This window comes from Panthera uncia (assembly GCF_023721935.1).
Source record: "Panthera uncia isolate 11264 chromosome D3 unlocalized genomic scaffold, Puncia_PCG_1.0 HiC_scaffold_8, whole genome shotgun sequence".
NCBI lineage: Eukaryota > Metazoa > Chordata > Mammalia > Carnivora > Felidae > Panthera > Panthera uncia.
In genome coordinates, this window is record NW_026057586.1 from 36058926 (window position 1) to 36076296 (window position 17371).

General features: G+C 46.3%; 1 protein-coding gene and 1 long non-coding RNA gene across 6 annotated transcripts in view; one reads left to right on the forward strand and one right to left on the reverse strand.

Moving 5' to 3' along the window:
- Positions 1–17371, reverse strand: part of FHOD3 (formin homology 2 domain containing 3) — a 469815-nt gene that overhangs the window by 167898 nt on the left and 284546 nt on the right. For all 5 annotated transcript variants that reach the window (XM_049619507.1, XM_049619508.1, XM_049619506.1 and 2 more), the window contains exons 7-8: positions 11288–11399; positions 4288–4382 (exon numbers count right to left, since the gene is read on the reverse strand). In XM_049619507.1, coding sequence (XP_049475464.1) covers positions 4288–4382; positions 11288–11399 — 207 coding nt within the window. The remainder of the gene's footprint in view (positions 1–4287; positions 4383–11287; positions 11400–17371) is intronic.
- The window catches only part of LOC125914273 (uncharacterized), a 152113-nt gene that overhangs the window by 8807 nt on the left and 125935 nt on the right, over positions 1–17371 (forward strand). The window lies entirely within an intron of this gene.

The following is a 17371-nucleotide window of genomic DNA, read 5'->3' on the forward strand; positions in this document are numbered from 1 at the left end:
GGGGGGAAGGAGTACTATTGAATAAACAATTAGGTCCATAGAACTGAACAGATTCAGGGAGACTTGCTCAAAATAGGTCCGGAAGTGAGGGTATTAAGAGGTCATTTGTCACTTCCACTGTGACATTTTGGGCTGGAGCCAAGCCCACATACCAACCCCTTCCATGTGTGGCTGCAGGGGTAAATGGCCTTTTGCCACAAACAAATATGGCTTCTTTTCTCTACTTGCAGAGGAAGAGGACATTCACCCATTTTCAGCTGATTCTCTAATATCTCCACAAACTGTTCCACGGCTCCACCCCTCCCTGGCCTGTCCTCTCCCAGTTCCACCCGGACACCTCGCCTCTGAGTTACCTCCTCCTGGAAGATGTGGCAGCCATTTCAGAAAGTCTGTGAGGCAAACGTCTCTTGATGCCTTGACTTTCAGGTGACACTCCTGACTCCCCTTCCTGTTTTCTTTCAGACCCTGTCTTGCCAGGGCTTGTGACACATCAATCTTCCCAGGCATCTCTCAGAAGGAGAAAGTTCCGTCCTAAAGGGCATTTTATTTTTCTCTCCTGGGTTCTCACTGGTTGTATCAAATCTTTCTTACAGAATAAAACCAGTGTGGCAAATGCCTGCACACAAATTTTTTTTTAATGTTTATTTTTGAGAGAGAGAGAGAGAGAGAGAGCGCGAGCATGCAAGCGAGTGAGCAGGGGAGAGGAAGAGAGAGAGGGAGACACAGAATCTGAAAGAGGCTCCAGGCTCTGAGCTGTCAGCACAGAGCCCAACACGGGGCTCGAACTCATGAACTGCGAGATCATGACCTGAGCTGAAGTTGGATGCTTAACCGACTGAGCCACCCAGGCACCCTGTGCACACAGATTTTCATCGAAACATTACTTGTGAAATCCAAAAGCTGTAAAAACCCAAATTTCCTTCAATGGGAGAATAAGTTGTGGTGTATCTGTATCATAGAATACTACACAGCAGCAGAAAGGAGCAACCATTAATACACCCGATAACAGATAAATCTGAGAGAAGGCAGCCTCAAAGGGTTACATCCTCTCTGAGGCTATTTGACGTTTTGGAAAGGACAAAACTATAGGGATAGTGAATGGTTGTCAGGGGTTGGAAGAGGGAATCAAGATATCACTAGAAAAGGATAACCTGAGAGAGATTTGGGGGGAGATGGAAATGTTCTACATTCTAACTGTGAAGGTTATGCATCACGATACAAGTGTTAAAACCCATACAGCTAAATTATTTAAAAGTTTATGGTACAGTAATTAACAATAAAAGGAATGTAAAAATAAAGGCAAATACTCAGCATGAATCCCAGCCCTTCCCTGAAAGCTGCAAGCCAGCCCCACAGTAACACCTCTTGTCCCTCATCTACCTCTTCCTGTTCTAACAAGGTGGGCAATATCTGAGCCCCTCAAAGTGGGGGATTCCCACTGCGGGGACTTCAGCTGGTTGGAGAGAGGGCATTATAGAACTTCTGCTTGCAGGATGAGAAGGGGTTACTTTCCGATACTCGTTCAAATCTGATAACATGGGGTGAGGGGTATGGACAAGATTGGTGGGGGTGATTAGCCTGGATCTTGGAAATCCCCCACTAACGTCTCTGTTTAACAAAGAGAGCAAGCGTCAGTCTCAGAACCATATGCAGGCTAAACTTTAGTGCCCCTGTTTTGTCATAAAAATGTTCATGTTTTGAATTCCACGTTATTAGTCCATCTTTTATTTGCTTAAAAGAAAACTTAGAAAAGCAATATAGTAATTTCCCAGATTTCAGAGCCTGAATTTTTTCCAGACCCATATTAACATTTCAATTTATTTTTTTTGTTTGTTTGGGATCTCAGAAGATTTTGCTCACTGGGGCAATAAACATGACTAAAATTCAGCAAAAGAAAACAAACCCAGTGTGGAATCTAGTGGTTTATTGACCTTGAGGAAAGGATGACATTTGGAGCAATTGTCCATAGGACGTTCCTCGACCTCCCCGGAGCCAGAACTAACATGAGAAGAGACAGAACTGCCAGAAAAGAACGAGTAAGCGAGGAATTCCTGGACGTTAAATGCCATCTGATGCCAAAAAGAATGTGACAGGAGCTGGGTCCTCGCCAGCGCCCGGCAGAATGGCCACACCCGCCCCCGCTGTTAGGACCATCGAACCACCCGAACATGGCCTCCGCCAAGAGAATGGGTAGCATGACAATGGAAACACCAGCCAAGAATGAAAATTCCACTTTTGCTGAAGTCCACATTTTCCAAAACCAATGTCACTGACTGAAAAGGACAGGAAATAGATGACCCTGATCTTAAAAATAATTGGACAGAAAATTGCTTTAAAATTGCATGCTAAGGTATACTCGCCAATTCTTTGAAAACATAAACAAAATTCTTAGGATTATCCTACAGAAAAGGATGCCCATTCCCCACCACGACCATACTAGAATTTCCCGGGTCCTTGTCAACAAAATAGCATTTCATTAAAAAGCAATCCCTGCCAATGTGACCTGGGAGGAAATGTCTGTTTTACTATATATTTATTTTCATCTTAATAGATTTAATGTCCTTCATTTTTCAACTGGGTTCTTGATAAATTGGTAATAGTATAATTTTCTGCCCTGTTTTTTGCAAACCATTTCCCAATGTGCTGCTTGCCCTTAGCTTTTATTTGTGGTTTTCATTTTATAAATAACACCTTTTATAACTTAATGCAGTGAAATATTTAAAAGCCCTTCTCTTTGGAATATTTTTGACACGTTTGATTATTAAAATAATCTTCATCTACCAGAAACAAATTAATCTTCCCCTCTCCTTCTTTTTCTACTGTTTCATGTGTTACATTCAACTCTTTAATCTGTCTGGAATTCATTTCGGTATTGGTCAAAGCATGTATGTTTATTTCCATTTAGCACACCCCCTCCCCAGTCATGAATGAAGCTAACCCATCCCCAGTGATTTCAACCCTAGGGTAAGTTGCTCCGTGAAGTGAGGTCTGTTTCATCTGGCAGCCGAGGAAAGGGCCAGGACCACATTGTTTTAATGTTTAGAGTTTGCATGACATTTTAATATCTAGAAGAAATTACTTCTCATAATGCTTTCTACTATATGTTCCCAGCATCAGGGGAAATGTTTCTCTAGTTATATTTCATGAAGAGATTCTCAGTCTTCTTCTCTGAAGAACCATCCATCACTATAGCTGGTACTATAGGCCTGCACCCAGCAGCTTGAGGAGTGAAGGCAGGCCCACGGGGTGGTTGGTGAGATTCCTGGGGTCTAGGGCACAGCAATCTGCAGGAGATACCCCTCCAACACACACACCACCTCAGTTATAAGGAGGAAGGGACACCAGTCCCGAGGGTGGGCTGGCTCAGGGCAGTGTGGGGTCAGCACCACCTCTAGGGATGGATGCTGAAGACTGATATTACCCTGCCAGGTGGTGACCAGGAGGGATGGGTTGGGAGGGAGGAGAGCATAAGGGTGATGTCACTTTCATAAAAGGAGAATGAGACCCACTCCCAGCAGTCAGAATTCAATACACAGTGGAACAAGAGTGCCTTCATTTCTCCTGGATTGTACACTATTTTCATAGGGTAACACTTGCTCATTTATGCTCTTACAGAAAAATGTTTTCAAGGGACATCTTGATGGGAAAAGCGGTCAGAAAATTCTCACTGCCATCTCTCTGGTTTTGTTAGAAAAGACCATGCACACACATCGTATGTGGGCAGAAAGGGTTTTCTCTCGCACAGAAGAACACCGTAGCCATGGTTCCAGCCACCATGATGGGGGTGGTCTTTGCTCAGGGGGCAGATTTTAGATTTTCACATCGTATTAGTTCCCTGGGGCTACTCTAACAACATACCACAAACTAGGAGCTTAAAACAGCAGAAATTTGTTCTCTCACAGTTTGAGACTGGAAGTCTGTTATCAAAGTGTCAGCAGAGCCATGCTCTCTCTGAAGGCTCTAGAGGATGATCCTTCCTTGCATCATCCTTGGCATTCCTTAGCTAAGAGATGTATTCTCCACTCTCGGACTATTTACACATGGTTGTCTTCCTCATATGCATGTGCATACATCATCTCCCCTCTATGTGTATACCTCTCTTTTCCTCTTCTAGGGACATCAGTCATATGGGATTAGGGTCCACCCTAAAGACCTCATCTCACCTTGATTGCATCTGCAAAGATTCTCTTTCCAAATAAGGTCACATTCATAGGTATTCACAGGGATTAAGACTTCAACATATCTTTTAAGGGGACATAATTCAACCCTTAACAATCATCAACCAACCTTGTTCACTAAAGTCATGGCATAAACCAGCAGCTCTGTGTCGACCCCATCTTTTTCCTCCAGGATTTCCATGATATTTGACCAGGGTGTGACTCCTAGGAACAAAGCAATAATCATCAGAAACAGCGAGTCAATGTTCCTTATCCAACTCATACCATAGTTCATCCGAAGACTCATCACCCAATGATGACAATGTCTTTCATTCACCAAATTTCAAAGTGTAACACTATCCTCAGGGTGGACTTGAACATGCTTCTCATTTGGCAATAACAGACCACATCGTTCTCGTCCACTTGAAAATGTACACTCTTTAATGTCAGGATGGCTATCAATTTGCTTCAAAGCTCCCTTTATGTTAAATATGTAATTTGAAAAAAATCCATTCACGTGCTGCTTTTTATGCCAATGAATTTCACTCTCTGAGCATGGAAACTCTCAATAAATCCTCTCAGAATGTCCCTTAGCATGTTATGCTCTGACCTTCCGCAAGGGAAAGGGACGTGGGAGAACCTTATATTGACTCCAACAGTGGACCCCAAAAAGTAACAGTGAAACGTCCGTCTGGCAAACATTTTAAGAACAGAAGTATATGACCTGTGTTCAGTCAAGGCACAAATACTGTTTAAGCATCAACAGGGTACAAAGAACAGGGTCTACTGGAGCCTGCCTTCAAGAGCTTTATAATCTAGTGGAACACTTAGGCATAAACTCAAGAACACACCTCAACAGAGACTAAAAGCATTTAAGAGGCAAAACCATTTAGCTAAGCCTGTCACTCAGCAAGGGATGATGGTCAAGGAGAGCCTGAGGCAAGAAGTGGTACTTCACTGGGGCTCTGCAGGTGAAGGCTCAGGGGTGGTTAGTCCCTGGCTCCAGGAGAGGGCAGGAAAACCCATCACATTCAGGACTGATAAGCCAAGGCCAACGTCACAAAGTGACCACAAAACGGGACACAATTTCCTACGTCCGAGATAAACATTTGAAGTGAAATACTGCCTTACCCTTGGCATGGTGGTAGGGAACATGAAGCCTTTCCTGCTTTCTCTAAACAAATCTCAAAGGGAGATTGCTTATTTTTGCTGATAAAAGTAAATTCTGATATAATGGAAAGGCAGTGGCTTCCAAATGCTAGTTCTTGGATGGGTAACGTCAGAGCTGATTTCCTGGCCTTGCAAACAAAGCTCCCCAAGGTCAGCAACGTTATCTATCTCACCTCTTTGCTGTCAGCACAGTGCCTGGCCCATAACAGGAGCTCAATAAAATGTCTGAAGAGTAAATGAGGATCTCTGAGAGGGCATGAACTGGGTTAAGCTGGAGCAGTTTTAAAACAACCGGAGGGCAAATGCATACAGTACGAGAAGGAAGGAGGTAGGAGAATTTTTAAAAAAAAGAACAGGCACCTACTATACGATGTTAAAAATGCAGATACAGCTTAATATGGAGGTCTGCTGGCTCTCCTAGCTTGGGAACAGAAAGCTTCCTCTTTTGCCAAAATTGCCCAGTTGGTCAGTACTAGGGAAGTTTCCCTAACCTTTCCCAATTCCAAACACAAGACCACGATCTTTTGCCCATTAACTTCTAAAATACCTCCTTGCTGATTTTTACTATCCAACTATTCTGAAGTCCTCACCTGCCCAGCAAAATAACTGTTTCTGTCCTCATAACAGTCAATCAATGTGTCAGTAGGTCTTGGGTCCCACTGTCCAGGTACTGTTCGAGCACTCCAAATGCTTCTGCTGTGTTTAGGACAAGTGCAACTTGTATTATTCACACTCGGCACCCAACCTCAGCATAAAACACAGGTTCTAGTGGGTTATCCACCTATGGTTAAAAGGAAGACCAGCAGTGAAACTAAGCATTTCCAATGGCACTAGGGGGCCCAGAGCAGGCTTCCTGGTTGCATACCTTGGAGCCAAAGAGGCCAAACAGGGCCTGGGGAAGGAAAGGCCAAGAAGCAGAGGCAGGCTTAGAGGGAAGAAGGGAGTAGGCAGACCATAAAGACATACCCATGTGCACACCTTTTAGTCCTTTATAATGAAACATTCAAACACTGGCTTAACTTACTGGAAAATGGGCTCTTCAGCTGTGACATCTGATTACCTTTTAACGATTTCAGGTCCGGAAAGTTGCATATATTCCTACACTGTTGAGATGAGTGCTAACTCTCCTGTGATTGTTTGGGGACCAGAAAATAGGTAAGATGTAAAAGAAAGAAGGTAAAGGGGAGGAAACATTTTGGTGTAACAAAACAGCCTTGGCAGGGCTCAAGGTGGCCCATGTGAAGCACCAGCAGCTTCTGCTTCCCCAGGAGCCGCACCTGCTGGAACTAAATGGTACAGGTCAACCCCTCTCCCCACTGACCTCTGCTTGCGCCATACAGAGTATGTGTGTGCTTGTGTGGGTAGGGGGCTGTCCTGTATTCAAATCATCAACTGTATGATCTTATCCCTTCACAGGACAGAGAAAGAAACTGAGCCCCAAAGTAGCGGAATGAACAGTCTCAAGAAATGCATCTAAATAGGAGCATTCGTATCAACCTTGGAGAATTCCTGAGATAGAGCACTTAGTCCTTTTGCCTGAGCACTAACGAAGCATATTAGAAGACAGTAATTTCCCTAATCATTGCCTTCTCTCTCCAGCTCCAACCCCAGACACTGGCTCTATGAGTAGAGTCTCCACGAGAGCCCGTTTTTCCTCCAATGTTTCAAGTACATCATTGGCACTTAAATATTTATCGAATAAATGGATTTTATATGAAAAATACTTAGCACAGTATCTGTTACGTAATGTCAGTAGCTGTACCCGTCATGGTGCTGGGGGGTGATGGTGACACTCACGCTTACGCACAGGCCTTCTACATGGACTCCCAGGCAGGTCCCCTTTTCCCGCCAAACCACAGTGCTACTCTCTCAACCCAGAAGAAGCCAGCCCACAACGGATGACTCAATACTTTCTTCCCCTTACTCTCCTCCTAGGTCTCTAGGGTAGCTGCTCCCCGACCAAAAAAGAGGTTTAGCACAATGCCTCGTAGAGTTGGTCTACCACTCAGTCAGAAGGTCCTTGCAGCATGTTCCACATCTTTCTACGTGCCTGACAAACACATGTAACACAGATACTTCTGCTATAAATAACCACAAAAAATGAGCTGGAGTTTTGTCTACCATGCTTTGGGAGTTCGTCACAGATCAGTGTATCCTGGGGCAGACGTCAGAGACAGGATGGCTTGAAACGATGGCTGGATTTTTTTCCCTGTTAATCACGTGTGATACACACATTTAGGAGTTATGCCATATCTCATTACACCAGATTCAAATGAAAATAGAGCTTCTTCAAGAGCAGTGCTGACCCAAATTAGGGGGACTCAAGACTTGTAAGTGAAATTTCAAACTAAGTTACTCAGTCTGGTCACTTGCCCCGCCCTCGGAGAGGGAAACCCATCTAGTTAGAGGGAAGGGCACCTTCCTGAGGAGGTGGGGGTCGGGGGCAGAGCTCTCTCCATCAGTTTCCTGCCGACCCCAGAGGGACAATCTTGATGAAAGGGAGTCTCTGATGATGGCAAAATGACAAAGACAGGCTCCTGTACACACTCACTCTCTCTTCCTGCCACACCCTGTCCACTAGGAAGCGAAAGTGACCTGACAATTCAAGAAAAGAGAGAACCCAGCAGTTTGAGCAGATGGGCATTCCTGCGCCATGGCCCAGACAGTGGCACCAGCCCACCTTTCGTTCCAGCCCCCCGATAAATGTGCCAATTGCCTGGCTCAAATGGGGCATTTTTAATATTCCTTAACTCATCAATATTTATTAGTCCCTGTGATGGACTATGACCCCTCAGCTCTTTTCCCTGCCCCGCATCCGTCCTACTTCCTGGCCAAAGGGCAAATCATCCACACTCACAGGACGAGCCCTACTGGTTAACCTACGTGCATCAGGCATGATATTCACAAAGCAGCCAGAGGAATTTTTTCTGGACTTCATCTGCTGTAGGTGGTAGTAACTGCTGAGGACTCATAGCTTATGTGCTGGTTTTCTTTGCTGATTATTTAAATCTGACAGTTTTCATCATCCAAAAGAATTCTTTTCCAAGAACAAAAACCAAAATGCCAGCCTACACTTCAGCACGCCCATTCTCCACCCTACCCCACAGAGGAATAGCTCTGAAGCCACTCTGAGGAGTACAATTTATGGCTTATTTATAAACCCGTGCACAAATGGACATGCTCGGTTGGCGCTCAGTCACCTCTGGCATCTCCGTCCAGCCCTTCACCCAGCTGAGAGGGAAAGGGAAGGCTGCTTCGAATCCTATGAGGTGGAAACACACCTGGAAGTCACGGTTCTCTCTGCAGAGCGCCCTGACATATTTATAGGTTTCATTCCATCACAGGGCTCAGGAACAATTTTACTAGCAGTAAAATAGGATGATGTTATATGTATGCATTATAAAATCATGGCCAAGACCACACATGTCCACAGAGAAACATGCTATTGAACCACGTGATATGCTATGTCTGAGTTTTTCCATTAGTGTCGCTTTTTTTTTTTCCCCAGCTGCTAGCACTCAGTAGCAGACAGATGGCAGTAGCTGCCAAGAAGTTAACAAATTTTATAGGCAGACCATCAAGTTGAGAAAACAATCCATTAGCTGCCCTTTTTTTTTTTTTTAATTGGGAAAAGATGGCCATCATTTTGTCTTGGGGAAGACAATGAAGAGAACAGAGAGCCTCGGGCTGGGCTGGTAGATGGGGTCTTAAATGTGGGTACAAAGCCCTGGGTGATCTCAAGATCATTCCTCTATCCACCGCCCCCTCGCCCCGCCCCCCGACAGCCTTCATGCAAAGTGAAGTCCGAGAAAGGAAACTCTAAGATCTCAACTAAATGAAGCCAAAGGAGGACCCCCAAGGCCATGAGAAGACTTATCCTTTGAATGCAGCCTCCATGAGAATGGTACATGGGTCACCTGAAATCTAGGACAGGATAACAAGGAGTCTATTAACTGCCCCAAAGTAATCCCCAGATATAATTGGCAGATGGAGTATGACCCCTCCAAGGACCAATAAAAGGGTTCACCTCACTATCTTCCCATACACCCACCTTTGGCCCTAAACCTCATTAAATGGAAACAAACCCTGGTTTCTGAGCCACTGACTGTCTTCATCAAGGATTCTCAGCTGGTCCCATAATCTGCTCTTGGCCATAAGAGATTTAAAATCTGGCACCCAATGGAAACATGCTGTTGTAGAAAGAAACACACAGGCCTGCCCTGGTCTGGGATCCATCTTGCAGATTCACGGCCCCTGTCCATGCATGTGGGTTTGTCTCTCTCACACAACCTGTGATCCGCCATGCCTGGTGCTAACATCTGCCTGGGCATTTGTGGGAAAGGCATGGGAGCTCAATTTATGGCCCTAGATGGCTTTTATTAACTGATATTCCAACTTCCAAAGTAACTAGTGAGCTACTTTATTTCACCTGGAAGGTGAGTCTCTGAGCAATGCAGAACCAGAGACACAAATGGCTTAAATCAAAGAGTGCAGTTTAGGCCCCTTGTTTCTTCTTGACAGTTGTATCTCGGCCGATTTGTGGATAAAGTGTATGCACAGAAACACATAAACAAAACTCTAGGGAAATGCACCAACATGTTAACAATTATTTCTGTCTGTTGAGATTAGAGGTGATTTGTTATCATCTCCTTTATATTTTCCACATTTTCTACAGAGAGTATTACTGTTATAATCATAAAAAGAAAAAAAAATGACATGAAGTTTTTGATTTTGAGTCTTAGTGGGGATGATAATAGTGGTAAATACTGTCCTACTGAGAGAACGACCCCCCAAAAATTTTTAAAAGGACAAAACAAAAGCCCCTAACATTTTAGCTTCAGGCTTCACAATATTATTGGAGCCACAGCATGTTATACACTAAACCAAATCCAAAGGCCTTTCTGTCATCAAGTATGTATGGAAGGCCCGCATGCTATGGGGCAGCTGTGAGCCTGGAAACCAAGAGGAGAGCCAAAGACCCTCAGGCCGGGCACACAGTCGTGGGAAACATCAATGCAACAACACAGCAGAGAAGGGGACATACGGGGCTCTGAGTGCCCATGATGGACCTGAGATAGGGAAGGGACAATGCAGGCCAGCGGGGAGGAGGAGGGTGACAGGTGGACAGGGGCTGGGTGGTGAAGGGTCAGTTGCAGGGTTTGGACCTAATCCTATAGGCAGGGGGGGAAGCCACTGGCAGGGAAATAATAAGACAAAATTTGTGTCTCAGAAGACTTTTCCAACAGCAGAGGTGAGGGATGCCAAGTGATAGATGGTAAAGGCCCCCAGTAGGAAGGGCATGAGATGGAGGTAAGGAGGGGAGAAGATTCAAGAAACAGCTAAGGGTCAGAGCCAACAAACCAGCTGTGAGAGGAGGGGGAGAAAGGAACCAGGGTGACCTGGACAAGATGGGAAAAGGGGAGAAGGAGCTGGTTCTATGTGTTCAGTGAAGGGGGTGGGGACAGGGCATAAAAATAAGCTCAGGGTTGGGGCAGCTGGGTGGCTCAGTCAGCTGAGCATCTGACTTCAGCTCAGGTCATGATCTTGTGGTTGGTAGGTTCGAATCCCATGTCAGGCTCTGTGCTGACAGCTTAGAGCCTGGAGTCTGCTTCAGATTCTGTGTCTCCCGCTCTCTCTGCCCCTCCCCCACTCACTCTATGTCCCTCACAAATGAATAAATGTTAAAAAAAAATTAAAAATAAAACGACATAAGCTCAGGGTCTGACCTGTCCTGGACAAGCCCATGGGTGTTTTGTTTGTTTGGTGTGGTTCTTTTGGCACTGTTACAGTAGGTTCCATCCCTAATCTTTGTAGATGTACTATTCTAAAAAATACATTTCCTGCAGTGGGGAGTTTGCACAATTGTTTGCACTCAGTTCTGTTTTGAACATGTTAAAAATGGAAGCCTGCCTGCAGTAGACACTTTTGCCCTGATGCAACGGTCGATGGAGTCCACTTACCCCTTTTAGTGTCGACAGCAGAGACGGCCTGAATCAGAAGAGGTGCATTGGACTCCGAGTACTCCACAAAGACCAGCAGCAGCTTCAGGGCTGTCTTCACCACCAGGCGGAACTGCCCAGAGAAGAGAAAACCAACATGTAGCTCTGGATGGTCTGCAAACACCCGGAGGCAGGCTGGCACCCGGCACTTGCTCTGGCCGGGGAACTCTTCTCAGTGAGCACACGGAGGCCTTTGCTGGGTGCCTCAGAAACAGGAAGTAGAATTATGCTCACCTCACAGAGCAGGAAACGGAGGCACCGATTATCCTGCCCAACCCAGAAATAGAACTGGAATTTGAACCCAGGGCCTCTGGCTCCAGAGCCCATAGCCTGTGGTCTCTCGACCAACAAGGTAGCATAGCACTTGCCAGGTCGGTTGCTTCATTTTATCCAGCCTAGAACAGTGCGAGGTACGGATGATGACACTGCTCGTTTTTCTGGTGAGGAAGTGGACCCAGGAGGTTAAAGGACTTGCCCAAAGCCACACCACTCAGCTGAGGCAACTGGGAATCTGAACCAAGTCCCGTCCTGCTCAGCCCAGGGCACAGCATTAGTGAGGAGGCACCGTCAGCCCAGGGGCCTTCCCTGCACAGGTCACAGGTCGCCCACCCAAACTCCCAAACCTCCCAGCTGAAGATCAGCTGGCCCTGGGGGCTACCTGGCAGCCTGGTGGGGGCAGGGGATTCCAGGTCACCTCCCTCCCAACCCTCTGGGGGCTCCTGCTGCAACTCATCACCTATAGTCTCCCTACCCTGAGCCTCGATTCCCTCCCAGAACCTCCTCCTAAAGGAACTCACCCACCAACTCTCTCCGGGAAATGGGGTCAAATCACGCATCTAAGAAACAAGGAGCTCACATCAACATACTAGGGACACATGTAGATCTTACTAGGAGCTTGGAACATCGTGCACTCCAGTGAATACTGGAAATTACCCTTGTTAGGGTTGCCACTGGCCTCCATGTTGACCAATCTGATGGTTACTTCTCTGCTCATTTCAACCCCTAACAGCACATGACACAATTGCTCCACTCCCTCCAAGGACCATTCCCTCTCACCCTGGCCAACCTCAGCCTCTTACCTGAGTGGCCACTCCTTTGCTGGCTCCTTCTAGAGTATCCAACCTCTAGGTGGGGGGAGGCCTCAGAGTTCACTCCTGCATTCTTTCCTTCTCTTTCCATACACTCCCTCTAAGTGATCCCTTCCAGTCTCTTGGCTTTAAATTCTGTCTACGACCTGATGCTAACTATTGCACTCCAGTCCTGACCAAATTCCCGGGCTCTGGCATCGCTCCTCATATGCTAACAAGTTCCTCAAATTCAGGTGGCCAAAAGAGAACCCTTGATCTCACGTGTGCTCATTCCATCCCGTCGACCATTCCAGCCTGCTCCCTCCACTCCCCATGTAGCATGAGGCCCTGCCACCCAGTGAGTGGCCAGTGGGGGGTCACCCTGTACTTCTCTCACCCCATCCCCACAGCAGATCCATCCACAAGGGCTGTCAGATCTTCCCTCAAGAACCGCCCTGAATCCATCCACCTCTCTGCTTCTCTGTCCATCCTGGACCACTGTAAGAGCCTCTTAAGTAATTCCAGACTGGTCCCCACCTCCCCTGATGTCCAAATGGACAAAATTTAGCTGGAGTGACCACCACACTCTCAACCCTCCCTTCCCTGCCCACCGAGCTCAGGATGGAATCCACTCCCACAGCCTTTACAGCTTGGTCCACCTGTGACTCTCTTTCCTGCCCAGTGTGCTCCCTCCATCTACCCTTTTGCAGTCATGTGATGATGTGTTTTTAACCTACTAAAGCTTGTTCATGACTCGAGGCCTTCTCACTGGCTATTTTCTGCCCGGAATCAGTTACCACAGGACTGGCCTTTGCTTATCCTTCAGGTATGAAAAATTTCCCCTCATGGGAAATGCCTTCCTAACCCCCTTCATCCAAAAGGACTCCTTGGTGACTCTTACATCGGTGCATTATATTCTTCCCATCCTTTACCACGACCTGAAATTGCAACATATGCACCTGACCTTCCTCTACTGCCCCCAGCCAGGACATAAGCTACCTGGAGGCAGAGGTACTTTATGCAACACACCAGAAGTGTCATCTGTCCTGGAAAAGCTGACTGCTCAGGACTGCACATGAGGCTTGTTCTTCGAATGCAGTCCCCCTCAGGTCACGTGGAGCACTCACCTTGGCCCAGGCTTCTATCCTCCACACCAGCCTAGTCCTCAGCGATACTGCCCACCCCCCATCCACCCACCGCAATCGTCTGGAGGGCAAGCAGTGCTTTCAGCTTCCATTCTAAACGTTACATCCTTACCACAATGAACACTGAATTCTTTAGAGGCCTTTGACCTCTTCAGAGGGTTTCTACTTTCATAACTTGAATCCTGCATTCAGTCCCCTGCTCCCGGACTGAATTCCTGAGTATTTTTTTTCAACCACAAGGCTGGGGGTAGAAGGGGAAGGCAAGGCATAATGAACTGTGCTATCTTTGTATGTTTAGAGCTACAGACATTTCTTCAAGTAAATAAAATCTAGCAAGCCCAGGCGACTTCCTCAGTGGGCGGCCTATTATTAAGTAGATTAAGCCTTCTCAGTGCCTTCCTGGGCAAGGTCTGGGCTGCTGCCCTCCTCACTCCCCACCCTGCAGGGGCCCTCTCACATCCCTCTCATCAGTGTTCCTCCTGAGCATCTCTGTGGTCACAAGATCTTGGCCAACACAGTCCCAGGGACCCAGAACCCCTTAGCCACTCTCCCTCATGAAGCTTATTTTAAGAAACCACTGTTTTCTAGCAAAGTCTTTTTTTTTTTTTTTTTTTATTGGTTTCAACATGTCTATTCATGTCTGCTTCTCCTTTGCTGTAAAGGTTCTGTTTGGAGTTCTTTTGGCATTGTATTTGTGTTTAAAAAAAAAAAATCCCAAACTCTTCTGATTCACGATTTTAGGCTTCTATGAAATTGGCTTCTATTGAGCCTAAGTGTGTATTTGTGTGTGTTTGGAAGCCTTACTCTGTGAAATTAATAACAAACATGTTCGATAGTTAAACTACTTTAGAAAAAAGAGCAGAATGTGAATTTATGGAAATGCATGGTACTAATTGCAAGCATGTCCTAACTAATCACCAAATACGTCCAGCAGGACTTCTCCCCAGAAATACCTTATTAGCATTACTGTAGAGACTTGAAAGTAATAAAAGCACATGACTTTTAAAGGTTTCTACATCAACCCTTATTTATCCAGAAATCATTTCATTTGATGCCCACAAGTATCTGGAATGCAGTCAAAACCCTCCAAAGCTTTGGAACAGCCACAGTGGAGGCCACACACCCATCCCTCCAAGTCCAAACACGCTGCTCATCTCAAAGCTCTTAAAAATCTACTCTAGGTTCCACTGCACTTATCTTGGACACATCCTAATAGAAATGGCTATGGGGATTGCCAGCCCGTATCCACTGGGAAGGGACGAACCACAGGACGGTGACAGGTAAGGAGAGGCAGGCCCAGCATGGCGGCAAGAGCAAGGACCGTGAATGAGGAAGGTGGGAACAGGTGACACAGGTGTCCGTGCACACACACCATGGCATGGCTCAGCCACTGAAAGCCCCTCAAAGGGACAAGGTGGCGTCCCTGCAATATGAGCTGGATTTTCAGCTCTTCCCCGTGCTCCTTCATGTTCTAATGACACGTTCCAATGCAGTGACTCACAGGCTCACGCACTTGCCCATCTGTCTACGACCGAAGGAATATCAGTAAGAATTGATTCTCATTCTGAAGGTACATCAATCACAGGAGAAGGTGAAGCAACCAGTCATAAAACAGTTACATGAGTACAGGGCAAAAAGGAGTCCGTCTGAAAAGCAGCGGCTCTAAGACAAATGGGCAAGTTCTTCGCGCACCTGGAGGATCAGAGGGGCCACCTGTGAAGGCTACCAAGGAAGAAATTCAGAACACGGATGGTGGTGGAAGGGCTGACCCCATTTAAGGTCCCTCCTGCCCCAAGATGCTGTGCTGCTTCTTTGACAATGTTGAGTGCTTTCCAGATGCCCACCACCTGTGAGGGAGTGAGAAAGTCATGGCCCTGCCTTCAAGGGCATGGTCATCTCACCGCTGAGAGAAGACTCAAAATACCTCCACACCACATGATTGAACATTATCTGCACAGGCACTCAGAGCCAGGCTGCTGAGGACAGAGAGCACTTGCCAGAAGACAGCCGTTTACAGTGGGGAGGGAGAGTCGGGGGAACAGGGTCGGAGCTGATCCAGCCGCCTGTGGGCTTCTGTGCAACACAAGAGCTGTGTGTCAGCCTTTGGGATCGTACTCCCGCAAATAATCCCACTCCCTTAGGGACAGAGGGAGCACACCGGGGGTCCAGATTCAGCCTTTGAGCTACACGTTACCTACATTTTCTGTAATTACATGCTAGGGGATCCCAGTGCTCTATTTTAACACTGTCCATTATAATAAACTATGCTTCATATCACTTTAAAACACATAGCTAAATCATAGTCTTTAACAGGACTCTAGACAACCCCTGTGTTACAAGGGCAGGATGAGAACAGGCGGCCAGCTATGAATTGTGCTCCTCATAAGTATTTAGCACACTTTGGGGGCGACAGGGCTGAGGTTTACTTTCAGCTGCAGCCATCATCTTGCACTCTGTTCTTACTCAGCATAAAATAGAGGCCATGAACCTTCAGGGGAACAGAGCTGCCCCAGGGATGTAACATTTGTCAGGTCAAGCCTCTGTCTGGGGACTGAGCCTCCGGGTTCCATAAACGACTTGGGGATCCAATGTCACCTCCATGCCAGGAAGCTGGGCCTGGGGGAGGGGTGGCAGGATACTGTTGACATAGGACTTTCCCTTTTTTTTATCTTCTGGGCCAACCCACAGAGAGGGTGTGGAGTCAGCCAGTACAGAACCCAGGCAGCTGCGTTTTAGATAAAATATAACTACCAGATGTACAGAAAAGGCATAAAAGCCAGTTTCTCAATAATTTTGCACATTAGAGCAAACGAACTCCCTTTGTGTTTTATTGTACTTAGAGAAACACAAGAACTATACTTAGAAGGTCAAATATGCTGCTTATTAGGTAGAAATAAAAGTATTCCAAACAAAATTTCCAAATTCCTACTCTTCTAAAAATTCAACAACCATAAAAAGAAAACAATTTCCAAACCTCAGGATTTAAATTACAAAGGGGGTTAGAAAAACATGCTTCATTCTATTTGTTTCATTTTCCACTAAAAAGCATAAATACATGTTCTGGAAGTGGATGCTGGTTATTAAAACTGAATTAGAAATTGGTAAGATAACTTGACTTATAAAGCTTTGCCACATTGGTTACCAGGTTACCAGAACTAAGAATATACGGGCTGTTTTTTTTTTAATTTTTTTAATGTTTTTATTATTTATTTTTGAGAGAGAGACAGAGCATGAGCAGGGGAGGGGCAGACAGAGAGGGAGGCACAGAATCTGAAGAAGGCTCCAGGCTCTGAGCCATCAGCACAGAGCCCGATGCGGGGCTCGAACTCACAGAGTGTGAGATCATGACCTGAGCGAAGTTGGATGCCCAACCAACTGAGCCACCCAGGCACCCTGAATATATGGACTATTTTAACAACAACAAAGAGTCAAGCGACTTAAGATACTTTTAAGTCCTTCACACTTAAATACTTTATCCCAATGACATATCCTTGAGCTCAGAATCCCTAAGCCAGGAGCTCAGAATCCCTGAGCCAGAAGCTCAGAATGGGCCCTGGAGCCTTTGTAACTGGTTATCAAACAGTCCAACAGATACCTCTGACCCTGAATCTGTCCCCTTCTAAGATGCTGCCTGCAAAATGAACTGCGTCTGGTCAGAAATACAGTGTGGGCCCAGGCAGATTACGGGAGTACAGAAGTCTGGGCCAGGGCTTTGTAGGTATCTGGCACAGGGAGAGGCATGTAGAGACCAGGGCTGGTGCCTCTGCCTGGACAGGAAGTCACCTGCACTAAATCCATGTGCTATGGCCTCCAGGCCTGATGGCTGACCTCCT